At 36.3% G+C, this 13397-nt stretch overlaps 1 protein-coding gene across 5 annotated transcripts in view; it reads left to right on the forward strand.

Moving 5' to 3' along the window:
* The window catches only part of ZDHHC20 (zinc finger DHHC-type palmitoyltransferase 20), a 59899-nt gene that overhangs the window by 25753 nt on the left and 20749 nt on the right, over positions 1-13397 (forward strand). For 4 of the 5 annotated variants that reach the window (XM_063102286.1, XM_063102288.1, XM_063102289.1 and 1 more), the window contains exons 4-7: positions 3038-3158; positions 8288-8357; positions 9516-9548; positions 10172-10292. In XM_063102286.1, coding sequence (XP_062958356.1) covers positions 3038-3158; positions 8288-8357; positions 9516-9548; positions 10172-10292 — 345 coding nt within the window. The remainder of the gene's footprint in view (positions 1-3037; positions 3159-8287; positions 8358-9515; positions 9549-10171; positions 10293-13397) is intronic. The other variant, XM_063102287.1, reaches the window with a different exon arrangement.

Here is a 13397-nt window from a genome sequence, read left to right on the forward strand (position 1 = left end):
AGGTTTAACTCATACCTCTGCCACTTCCTAGCTGTGTGACTTTGGAGACTTTCTGTAGCTGATTTCTTCTCCATAAAGTGAGGGTAATAGTAGTACGTATTCCATGGGATTGTTGTAAGGATCGAATAAGTTAATAATGTGTGTAATTAATAATGTATATGTAGTAGTACATAGAACTGATAATATATTTAAAGTGTGTAGAAGAATTCCTAGCACATAGTAAGTACCATCACTTCTCTGGTTATAATCCTGCAGAGGTTGCTGATCAGCTACAAGATAAAGATCATGCTAATCTGCATGGTACGCAAGATTCTTCATGAACTAAAATCTTGCTGACTTCGTCTCCATTGCTTCTTCATGGAGCTGTCTGCTCAAACACTGTACTGCCCTGAATACACCATCTTATTTTCATATCCTCGTGCTTTCCATATGTTATTCCCTTTGCCAAGTTTCTCTTTCCTTCTTTGTCTTTCTGGAAAATTCCTGTTTATCTTTCAAAGCCTAGCTTCGGTACCACTGCTCCAATAAACTTTCACTGACAGCTACCACCACCTCCCAAGAGAGCTTTTTATCATACCTTCTCATGTATTGTTAATGTTGTACTTATTATGCTCATTTGTATTTATAATTCTTTGTTTACATGGCTAACTTTTTGACTGTAGGAATGTACATTTTGAAGGCAAGGATTTGTTTTTATTCATCTTTGGGTCTCGTATCTGGAACAGATTAACCTCTAGCACTTAATTTGTATTGAATAAATATTTAAATGGAACAATTTGAACACTGAATTTAAGATAATAATAGCATTTCCTAGTTTGAATTCTGTTCAGTAGTTTTGAATAAAAAGTAGACTTTTAGTACTAATTTTGAAAGTCTGATCTATTTTAATTTTTCTTTTGTTCCATTCCTCTTCTAAAACACCAGTGTCTCTTGAATTTTTTTACTTGGCTTAAGCTTTTCATAATTTTATAACCTTAGTTCTTAGAGAAAAGTAACAATGTTGAGTAGAAGTAGAGAGATCAGGCTGAGGTCTGGGAGACTACCACAGGCTAGGAATAGCACAGCCCAGGTAAAGCTGCTGAGATTTTACAAGGAAACTGTAAAATTTGATCAGAACATCTCCTGTCCAGATATATATGGAACATTATACCATGTGATGTTTATACTCTACTGATGAATGTTTTAGAGACATGTCATGTCAGGGAAAAACTGACCAAAAAGTTAAAATTCTCTAAAAGAGAATGAACCATCCTGCAAAGTAGGAAAATATTTCTATACCTGAAAGTATTCACAAGGGGATGGATCTGTCCTGAACATCTGAAGATCCCTGCCTGTGGTGAGAACTTAGATAAGTGACCTCCAAAATCTTTGAGACTTCCACCTTTAAAATTATGTCAATCTGGGCCGACCCCGTGGTGCACTCGGGAGAGTGTGGCGCTGGGAGTGCAGCAGTGCTCCCGCCGTGGGTTCAGATCCTATATAGGGATGACCGGTGCGCTCACTGGCTGAGCGCGGTGTGGCCGGTCACAAAAAAGACAAAAAAAAAAAAAAATTTATTTCAGTCTTTTCTGACTTCTTTCTATCCTGTTCATTTGTCTGTGTTGCTGCTTCTTCCTTTTATGAGGGTGCTTCAGAAAAGTCATGGAAAAATGGAATTAAGAGATAATGTGAATCTTACCATGAACTTTTTGAAGACCCCTCATAAGTAATTTCCAGATTTCTCGTGCCATCAGAATTTGGGTTTGGAAGCCAGGCTAGGTAATCTAAATAGACTCTTCTTCTGCTTTCTAAAGATGATGTTTTAGTCAGGTTAGAGTAACTGTCTGTAAAAAGCAAGAACATTTATTTTATGCTAGCAGTATAGAGGAAAATACACTAGAGTAGAACACAGAAGACTGTACTTTAAAATCAGCTCTGCCAATAATTCTGCAATCTTAGAAAAGTCCCTAAGCCTCTTGGAATCACACTTAGCTCAACCCAGAACTCTGTTTGCTATGCCAAGCTGTTGCCTTGTTCATAACAGAATAAACTACATTTTTAAGTTAACACTGTCAGCAATGATGGTGCAGCAAGAATAGGGGAAGTTTTTGGTGTTTGAGTTAGCAGGTAGCCCAAAATATTCCTTAAATATGAAAAGATAAAATTTCAGTCATGATTCCTTAGGACTTTTTAAAGCAAAACCTGTCAAGAGCAAGTCCCAAGCCATTCTTAGTTTGAAAAAAAAGAAGAAGAAATCAGTACAATAAAGACAGAAACTTAAAGTTCCTGGTTACATGAAATTGAGGCATAAAACTGAGGGTCCTTGAGATGCTGGGGTGACATATGAAAAGAAGAGCAACTCTAAACAAGTGCTTTGTGGGGAAAAGGCTATTAAAAGAAAATGAGCCTGAGGCTGGCCACACCGTGGGAACAAATACTAAGAAATGAAAACCAGAAACAGCTCTATGAAGGAATCTCCTTTTGAGAAAAGGAGACTACTCTTGCCTTGACAATCTTTGATAATTCTGGGGAAAGTAGCCCCCCCATTGGTCAGCTTTTTAAAAGCTAAAAATGGTAAAAGAATGACTTGTTGATCTCATTGAGACATTTGGTCAGAGAATAATGGGACCCCATGTCTGTGGTTTAGCCTGTTACCCAGAGCAAGTGAATCTTTGGACACCTTTCCAAAAATTAAAAGATTCTTGATGGTAACTTTTAAACAACAAAATTTTTACTAATAGAGAATACATATTAAGCCTTTTTTGGTGGAAGAATTTAATTTTACCTGTAAAAAACAAGGATGCAAAAATATTTAGTTTATGCTCTTTACCATCATTAGTATGGAGGGCAAATTTTTTTTTAATGTCAAAGGTATGTAGTTTTTGTTAAAAGGTACTTGATTTATCTTCTTAAAGTTAAAGAAGTTTGAAGACAAGCTTTGCCTTCATAAAACAAAATACTTCAGAGGTTTTTTTTTCCCGTTCTAGATAAAACTTTTTCTGACATGACGGTTAACATCATGGGATTAAAACATTTTAATAGTTCTCTCTTTTTATAGTTCTACTTGTCCAATTCTGAAAAGGAACGTTATGTGAAGGAATTCAGCCAAGAGAGACAACAAGAGATTTTGAGAAGAGCAGCGAGAGCCTTACCTGTCTACACCACGTCAGCTTCAAGAAGTGAGAGAAACAGATCTTAAACTCTCCTTGTCAAAGGGTTTTTAAGCACGTGCTTGTTTCTGCCAGGATGTATTTGCATGGTTTGATTATTAAATGGACACTATTGCCACAAATCACATCAGCAGGAACAATATTTTCCTGTGTCCTGCATTCTGTAGTGTTTCAGATATAGATAGATATATAAGTATATCAGTATGGGTTTTTTTAAGAGGCTTAGTTTAATATGAATTTCTTTATTCTGTCTTTTTTTGTTCCAACTCAACCTTCTCATGGCTAAAAATTTTGGTTGTTACTCTTAGTAAACCATCATTTGGAAAATCTGGTTTGAATTTGAATATTGTGTGTCATCACTGAGTAATAAAAAAAAATCAAGAATTTGGTCAGAATGGGGAGAAGTAAAAGATACAAATGGAAAGAAACATCTTCAAGATTATAAAAGAGATAACCCGAGAGCCAGGCTGTGAGCTCGGGTTTGTCTGGCTCCAAGCCCAAGCCCTTGGTGTGTCCCCTGTCCCACTGCCTCCACGGTCACATGTGACCACAGCAGCCTCCTCCTCTTCTCAGGTTTTAGCCTAACAGTAGGGACGAGTCTGTGAGTGGCCACGTTGGTCATTTAAATACAGGAAATTGTTTTAAGTTATATATTATATACCTCATTAATTAATTAGTTAAAATATCAGATAATAATAGCAGCTTAGCAATTATCCTGTGCTAAGTGCTTTACACATATGAACTCACTTAAACTTTACAACAACCCTATGAAGTGGAGACAATTATGTTTCAGCAAAAAAAAAAAAAAAAAAAAACCGTCCTTTTTGCATAACTAACAAATTATGTTATAGGATGAAAACATGTACTGCAGATCAAACACATTGTCCATTACTAGTGCAGTACAAGTCACTTAAACTTTCTAAGCCCTAGTATCCTCATTTTAAAGTGAGGGTAATAATAATTGCATCTCTGGATTAGTGGAAGCACTAAATGAGATAATATACATAAAACACTCAGTGCACTTGGCTTGTAATAATAAATTTTCACTAAATTTCATTTTCCATAAATATTTTCAGTAAGTGATAGCTAATTTGAAATAATCCTTTCTTATATTAATTATGAAACGTTTTGTAAGGTATTGTAAATCTAGTTTACAATAATTGTTAGCAGTAGTAGTTCTGTAAATTAGGTGTTTTTAACCCAATGTCCAAGATTTCAGGGAATTTATGAACCCCTGAGATTACGTGCAGAATTGGGTACATGTAGTTTTCAAGCAGCCCATTCATAGCAAGATCACCTGATTTTCAGAGAAGTACATGGGCCCCCAAAAGTAAAAAGCCACTGATGTAAAAACTTTACCCTTAAAGCTTTATTTTTCATTAATTATAATGGCTTTCCTCTTATCTGAATAGTACCCATTATCTATTGAGTATTAACACACTGGAACTCTGCTAGGCACTTTAGTTGTGATTATTTAATCTTCATAACAACTCTTGAGAGAGGTGCCACACTTGTGCCCATTTCAGAGATGAAGAAATGAGGCACAGTGAAGTGGCTAAAGTCCCTAGATGGCCAGGTCTGGGGTACATGCCTTCTCCTCTGACTCCAGGCAGAATCTGTGCTCTTGAGCAGCATTTTGTACTACATTTCTACTTCTTAGAATTCCAGATTCTGCCAGGTTTTCTTCTTCTTTCTTATTATAGAACTAATACCTATTTATTCTTTCAAAAACAAAATTACGGAAATGCGTATTGAAGAAAGTGGGTCTTTCTTATACCTCAGATTAGTAAAAGTAATGGAGCTGCCTTCACAGGGGGCTTGGGAGATAGAGTAGAGATGGGGGAGACTTTGCCCTGAATTCCTTTTTGTGCTTTTTTGAACCATGTGGACATATTATTATCTATTCAGGAAACAAAATAAGTTCCTCCAAACCTTTATTCCTCTGCAGTCTGGATCCAATCAACCTCTGTCTCAAGCTTTGTCCCAAACCATTTCCCTGTGTGAGTCCTGTAACAACACCTTTAAGTTGTGCTAAGTCATCCTGTCCTTCCCCAGCTTTTTTGTTTTTTTTCTGTGCCTAGAATGATTATTTTCTCCTTCCTAAAATCTAGTTTAAAGTTTTAATTCAGTGTCTGTCTCTTTTTAACCAATTTCTATTTACTTTAGCAAGAAGTGATTTTTAAAGTCTCCTCTGAACTTCCCAAAATCTTACTTTGTAGATCACAAATCACTGCCTTGTGGTTATTTGTTTTCCTCTCACCTTCTTGAGTTTATTCTAAGGCCCAGGCAGTTGGGAATTTCTCCCACGGTTCCTACACAGTGTCTCACTAAATGAGTACTCAGTAGGTGTTTGCTGAAGGAATCTATTTTGGGTGTTCCCCACAATGGCTGTTTATACATTTTCTGATCTCCTTAGCTCTCTCTGTTTCACTGATTTTCCACATCATAGAGTCTGACTTTCCTTTTTTTTTTTATTATAAATGATAATGATATTTATTAGTAATAGTAGTAGTATCATAATGATAATAATTGATTGAGGATCTGATAGGTTCCAGAAGATTTAGTTTCAGTCCTCACAATAATCCTTACATTTGGTATTATTTGCATTTACTGATGAGGAAATTGATGCTCTTAGAAAGTAAGTTACAGGCCGGCCCCGTGGCGCACTCGGGAGAGTGCAGCACTTGGGAGTGCAGCTGCGCTCCCGCCGCAGGTTCAGATCCTGTATAGGAATGGCTGGTGTGCTCACTGGCTGAGCACGGTGCGGGCGACACCACGCCAAGGGTTGCAATCCCCTTACCGGTCACAAAAAGACAAAAAAAAAAAAAAGAAAGAAAGTAAGTTACTGAGCCAAGGTCGCTTGCTAGCCTACGTGAAGACAGGGTCCTGCTGCTGCCAGGACAGCATGCTGTCAGTGCCCCTTCACAGGCTCCGACATGTTCCAGTGCCTCTCTTACCTCTTTATTTTCTCATCCTTTCTTATATTTACAGAGATTGCTCTCATTTTTCTTCTCTTCTCTAGTTTGCTCCTGCAAATTTTGCTTCTCCACTTAATAAATTCCAACTAGTTTCTTTCCTGTGCTTTTAGCTGTATTTAGAAATATGTTTCCTCTTAAAAACAACAAAAACGTGGTTCTGATGCTGTTCTATTATTCTGTTTTCTTTCTTCTTTGATTATAGATCTTCTTATAATTGGTGTATACCCAGGGCCCCATTTCCTTCCAGCTAATTCCAGACAGTAGGCTTTCATTTTCCTAACCAAGTTCAGTGGCTTTTTGTCATTCTGCCTTCTTAAAAAGCTTTCCCCTTTGAGCTTTTCTGTTCTGGTTCTGTTTTTGTATCTATGAATGATTTTTCTTCTTCCTCCCACATTTTTTATATTCTTCTGTTTCCTTACTTCACAAGGGAACCTTGCCCCCATTCTTGCCCCTGTACTGTCCCTTCAGTTGTTATTTTTAACCATGGAATTCTGACAGTACAATATTGTGATCATTAGTTTAGTGTATGTCACAATTTGTTTTCTTTAATAATTTTCAGGAATAAGTTACCTTCTTAATAGGAATTGGGACAGATTATATTAGCATAGCACTTACATTCCAAACTCTTTCTTGTATGGCAGGCAGAGGGGTGGGGCTGCAAGCTGCACGTGTTTCACGTCTTCAGAGCAGCCTGCCATCTAGCTGCGTCCTGGGCTGCAGTACCCTCCTTTTGTTTCAGAGGGGGAGCTGCACACCTCTGGCCCAGAGCGTTCAGTAGCCATCAGCAAGCTTTCTTCCTTTACTTTGACATGTGTCTTTAATTAATTTAGCATCTCTAGCTCTCACTAGAGCTCCATTCTTGTATTTCCAGCTTCCAAAGGGTAACCTTCAGACTCATACAAAACTAGATTTATGAATTTAAGGCCTAATATCATGGGGGGCAGGAGGTAAGTCTGCCTCGTTCACCTTTATATTCTCAGCATCCAGCAGTATTTGCCACATGGTAGAAACTCTAAACATTTGTTGCGTGAATTAACAAAAAACACCCTGCCCCACCTACCCAAATCCAGCTCTGTTTCTGTCCTTGGCACCGTCATTCTTCTAACCACCCCAACTAGAAACTGAAGTTTCTTTGGATTGCTACTTTTACTTCAGTTTAGTCTATTCAGTCATCAAGTCCCATCTTCTTACAAGGTCTGTTTGGTTTAATCCCATCTGTATTAGTCCATTTTGTGTTGCTATAACAGAATACCTGAGACTGGGTAAAGTATAAAGAACAGAGGTTTATGTGGCTCACAATTCTGGGACAGCTGCATCTGGTGTGGGGCTCAGGCTGCTTCTATTCATGGTGGAAAGCTGCAGACAGCCAGCGAGTACAGGATCACATGGCGAGAGGAAGCGAGACAGAGAGAGACAGAGAGAGAGAGGGGAGGTGCCAGGGTCTTTTTAAACAACCAGCTGTCACCGGAACTAATAGAGTGAGAACTCACTCAGGTCCCCCTCCCCCAGGGAGAGCATTAATCCATTCATGAGGGATCTGCCCCCATGACTCAAACAGCTCCCAGCACTGCCACAGTGGGGATCAGATTTCCACCATGAGTTCTGGCAGGGACAGCACATCCAAACGCTATCACCATCTCATAGCCTGGTTAGTTTCACTGCCTCCGCGGTGTGGGAATGCTGAATAGAGGGGTGGAGCGGGGACAAGGAAAGTCACACTTGGCTGCTTATCATCTTACTGCTCATCTGGCCGTATGACCTTGCACAGATGACTTTCTCTCTCTAGGAACTGGGGTGCTTTTAATCTGTAAAATGGAGAGATTGAACTAGGAAATCTTTAAGGTTCTTTATACCTCTACTTTTCTACATTGTATGGTTTTATCTCCCTTAGTGCCTAACCCAGGCAACATATTATAGAAGGCGCTCAATAAAATATAACTTATCCACTTAATAAGTAGATATTTGTGTAAATTCTTTTCATCCTAAAGCAATTCTTGTTTAAATTATAAAAGTAATACATGCCCATGATTAAAAAAAAATTTTTTAAGGGCACCAAATTACCCATAGTTGTTTATAAAAAAAAAAAAAAAGCAAGTTTCACAGTTAAATTAGTTAAGCTTGTACATTCTTCAACATCTTCCTTTTACTTCTTTCATTTAGCTATCAGATATTGTGAAAAATGTCAGTTGATTAAACCTGATCGGGCGCATCACTGCTCAGCATGTGACACGTAAGTGTTACTCACTCACTTGCTTTCATTTAAACCTAGCACTGGAAGTTGGTGACGGGAGAATGGGAGAGGGTGGAACATTTCATATGCCTTATACTTAGTAAAAAAAAATTCATCCCCTCCTGTTATTTGCTTTGCATACAGGGCTAACAAAAATATTAATGTAAGCTAGAATATACCCAGAAATAATCTGATATAGCAGTTTCTTTAACAGTTGATAGAATTTTCTTTAATATTAAATGTTTTCTATGCTGTGTTTAATGTACTGTTGATGAGCAAGTAGTAATAACCCCCGTGAGAAAGATAACTTTATTTCCTGGATTAAAAAGGCCATTATAACAGTTTTTTTGTTTTTATTATTAATGTTGATGTTAAAACCTACAAGTAAACCAAAGTAATTTTATTATTGTTTTCAATTCCCCAAAAAAATTTGAAAGAATTTAGTCCTTGCGCACATGTGAGGAGGTAGTATGTTGAAGGAAAGATTGCTAGTTTAGGAATCCCAATTAATCACTGATTTTTAGTTAGACAAATTACTTAACTTTCTGGATATTAAGTCATTTTGTTATACTCTTTGAGATAACCTGTGGTCTAACTTTACATAAATATAGACTACATAAACTAGTAGGGTGGCCAATTCAGGGTTTGGTTTTATTTTTTGTTATTATAAAAATACAGTAGTGCTTATCCATGGGGTAAAATTTTATGAAATATGTGGGAAAAAATAACCACCTCTAAGCCCATCAGTGTTAATATTTTAACATATTTGCTTCTAAAGTTTAATTTTTGTGGCCTGCACATATTTAAAATAACATTGGGATCATCTGTATTGCATTTTATCCCCTTCAGCTAATTTGTTAGCTGGACCTTTCTAATGTACCAAGTGTTGAGCACTAGATTTGAATATTAAAATGTCATTTGATGTGGTCAAAAGAAACTGGATATGTTCAGTTGAATTCCCAGTGTAAAAAATCATGACCTTTTATCTATGATAGTACTTATGGAAATATCAGAAATGATCTCTAGCCTAATGTTTCTGAGTTGGTTCTTTAAGATGTAGTTGTAAGGGGAAAATTCAAAGTCAAATAAAAAATTATGAAAAATTAGAATTAGGGGAATTTTTCTGCATGGATTTTCTTATGCTTATTTGTTTCTTAGATGTATTCTTAAGATGGATCATCACTGTCCTTGGTATGTATAAAAAATAGAGGAAACCACATACGAGGGTGGAAGGTGGGAAGGAGGGACTCTAGAGTGATTTAGTTCAGTATTACTTAATCTTTAAGGTCAATTTAATTACTTATAGATCTTAAGATTGATATATTTTTATATATACATATTTTTATTTAATGTTTTTCTTTAAAAATCTTTTAATATTATTAACCTAAATAATGATGTATTAAGAATTAACAGTAAAATTCTAAATTCCTTATAGAATTTATTAAAAACACACATTCACAGTTAAGATACTGCTCCCAACTTTTCAAGTGACCCATTTCCAAGTAATAATGATTATATTTTGTAATTTGTCTTGTTTTTAAATTATTATTTTTCATTATGGTAAAAAAAAACCCACAACATAAAATTTACTATCTTAACCATTTCCAAGAGTACAGTTCAGTAGTGTTGAGTGTATTTACAATGTTGTGCAATCTCCAAAACTTTTTTATCTTGCAACACCGAAACCCCGTTCTCATTAAACAATTCCCCTTTTCCCCCTCCCGCTAGCCCCTGACAACCCCCATTCTGTTTTCTATTTCTGCGAATCTGTGATTTGTCTTATTTTTATAGTGTGACTTTCTTTATTTTTCTAGGGTGAATAACTGTGTGGGATTTTCTAATTACAAATTCTTCCTGCTGTTTTTATTGTATTCCCTATTATATTGCCTTTTCGTGGCTATGACAGTTTTAGAGTACTTTATAAAATTTTGGACGGTAAGTCTTTTTTCTGTCTTAAAACATGTATTTAAGACTTTTAAGTTGTTTTATTCTTAAAGAATTACTTTATTCGTTAATATAAGAAGATACCCTTGGGCTGAGCCCGTGGCGCACTCGGTAGCGTGCTGCGCTAGCAGCGCGGCGACGCTCCCGCCGCCGCGGGTTCAGATCCTATATAAGGATGATCAGTGCACTCCCTGGCTGAGCGCCGGTCACCGGAAAAAAAAAAAAAAAAAAAAAAAAAAAAAAGAAGATACCCTTTATTTTAATTTTATTAGAATTTATAATGGATCAGAGAGCCAACAGGGCTACAATTTAACTTCATATACACGTTTATTTGTAAATAGATGTATAAGTATATTAGACAGGATACAGTGTGCTTCTCTTAATGATCCAAATTATTTTCAGCCACACTGTAACAGAGACATGCCAATTTTAGGGTAGTGATTGCTTTTCTTTGAATTGGTGAGACTTATTGCAGTTTTACAGCAACAGAAGTGACATCCTCAGCCCCATGCAGCCACTAATGTACTTCCAGTCTCTATAGATTTTACAACATTTATTTTAATGGCAAATGATTGAAACAATCAGATGTTGTCTTATCAACAGGGGACTAGGGTACTATTACATATCTATACAAAGGAATGCAGTGCAACTTAAGAAAGAATAAAGTAGCTCTTTAAGACATATGGTGTCAAGTGATCTTTGAGATCTATTATTATGTGGAAGAAACAAGGCAGGAAAGCATATAGTATGCTCCATTTCTATAGCAAAATAACATACAAGTATGTATTTGTATATGTCTGCTCTGGAAGAATGCATGAAAAAGTTGCTAACAGTGTTTGCCTCTGGGAAGCGCAATTAAGAAGGGAAACATGCTTTTTACAGTTGTCCTTTGAATTTGTATGCCATGTACAGATAGAAATCTATTCAAAATAGATAATGTAGTTTAGAATTTTTTTAATATGGAAGTATGTACTTAAGGGAAAAAACTACCAAAAGTGTTGAAAGTAGCTGCCTCTTGCAAGTGGGGCAGACGACCACTGTTTTTCCTTAATAGCCTTTTAGAATTAGTTGATTTTATCTGTGCATGTACCATTTTGATAAAATTTAGAAATAAATTTAAAATAAGTGAAAACTCTCCCCCCCTTCATTTACACTCTCTAAGTTTATTCACCTCTTGTCTCTTTCCCTCTCCATCCACATCGGACCCCTCAAATGCAGGTGCAGTCCTTGGCTCCCTCCCTCTTCTTGGCTCTCTGATTTCTAATATGTTTCTGGGTGATTGCGTGTGCTCCTGTGGCGTTCACAATTGCTCTTCTCAGCCCTAGCTCATACAGGCTAAGCCCCAGTTTCCAGTCTTGAGTTGCTATTTACTGAATCATCAGACATAATAAAGGCACAATAAAAATCAACATGTCTCAAACCAACCTCATTTTCTTCCCTTTCTACAGTTCTTCTTATGTTTATCTCAATTTAATGGGAACAAAATCTACACAAACCTATCAGTTACCAGGCTAGAAAAATTAATATCGTCTTTGAGTTATTGTTATTCCCGTATGAAACTTAGATCTAGAATTAAGGTGGTATTCTAGAAAAAAATGTGGGCTTTGTTTACATACAAGTGCCAATTCTTTGCTAGAATCAAGCTCCAAGAGGGCAAGAATTTTTGTCACTTTTCTTCGTTGATGTACAGCAGGCACCTACAATATTGTGTGGCATGCAGTGGGTGTTAGTAAATATTTGCTGAATGAAAGAATAGCCACAAAGTACTTAAGCTTTAGATTCTTTGTTCTTTCGTCATTAGAATTTGAAGTACTACTTATCTCATAGGGTTGAATGAGAAGATTAAATAGTTTAAATACCTAATACAAAGAAAGCATTCAATAGATATGTTTGATTTTGTTTTTTTTTTCCAATTTAGTGTGCCTTGAATTATTCCTACTCCTAATATCACAGACATTGTTTAGATCCTTCATCTCCTAATTTCCCATTTTTATTTTCTCCCTTTCTTAAGTACATTGCCTGGCAGTGTATGAGCAAAATACAATATCTTATTTTATTTTGCATATGCTTAAGAGCATATACTTTCTAGCCATTGGCATGTCTTTTTTTTTATGAACTTCCTTTTTGTGTTTGTCCCCATTTTTTTCTGGTAGGTTTTTGTATTCACATATGAAGAGTGTTTCTTATATTAAAGGTACTAATCTTTATTCTTGACCTTGGGGTAGATGAGGATTTCTCAAATAGAGCATAGGAATCACTTACCATAAAACAAAAGATCAATAAATTGGACTTTATATTAAAATTAAGAACTTCTTTTTATGAAAAGGCAACTTTTAGAGTGAAAAGGGAAGGGCACTCCTGAAGATTCTAACCCTTTTTCTGTCATGGGTTGCAAATGTTTTTTCCATGTTTTCTGTTTATGTGTTCTAACCCTATTTTGTATGTCTTGTTTTTGCCAAATTAAAGTTTTACATTTTTAAAGCAGTTTTTTTAATTTGTGATTTCTGGCTGTCTTCTGTTCATTATAAATTTATACAAATATTCACCCATATTTTCTTCTGGCACTTTTATTGTGTTTTTGTTATTGTTTTGTTTGTTTTTTAACACTTAAATCTCTGATTCTGAAGGGGTGACTATTGTGGTTTAAAAAGTACTTTCACATTTCCTCTTCCTAAAAACCCTATTAAGGTGTTTTATTTTATTTATTTATTTATTTTATTTTATTTTATTTTATTTTGTCGATATACATTGTGGCTGATTATTGTTGCCCATCACCAAAACCTCCCTCCCTCCTCCCTCCCCCCTCCCCCCACGGATGTCCCCTCTGTTTGCTTGTCGTATCAACTTCAAGTAATTGTGGTTGTTATATCTTCTCCCCCCCCCCCCGGTTTTTTTTTGTGTGTGTGTGTGTGTGTGTGTGAATTTATATATTAATTTTTAGCTCCCCCCATAAGTGAGAACATTAAGGTGTTTTAAAATGTAGATTTTATTATTATTCAGATATGGTGAGGCCAATAGATCAGGAGACGATTGCCACTGAAAGGAGAGTTTGTTACTCACAGTCCCAAAATGAGGGGGCATGCCATGACTGGAAGC

The sequence above is a fragment of the Cynocephalus volans genome, chromosome 7, assembly GCF_027409185.1.
Source record: "Cynocephalus volans isolate mCynVol1 chromosome 7, mCynVol1.pri, whole genome shotgun sequence".
Taxonomy (NCBI): domain Eukaryota; kingdom Metazoa; phylum Chordata; class Mammalia; order Dermoptera; family Cynocephalidae; genus Cynocephalus; species Cynocephalus volans.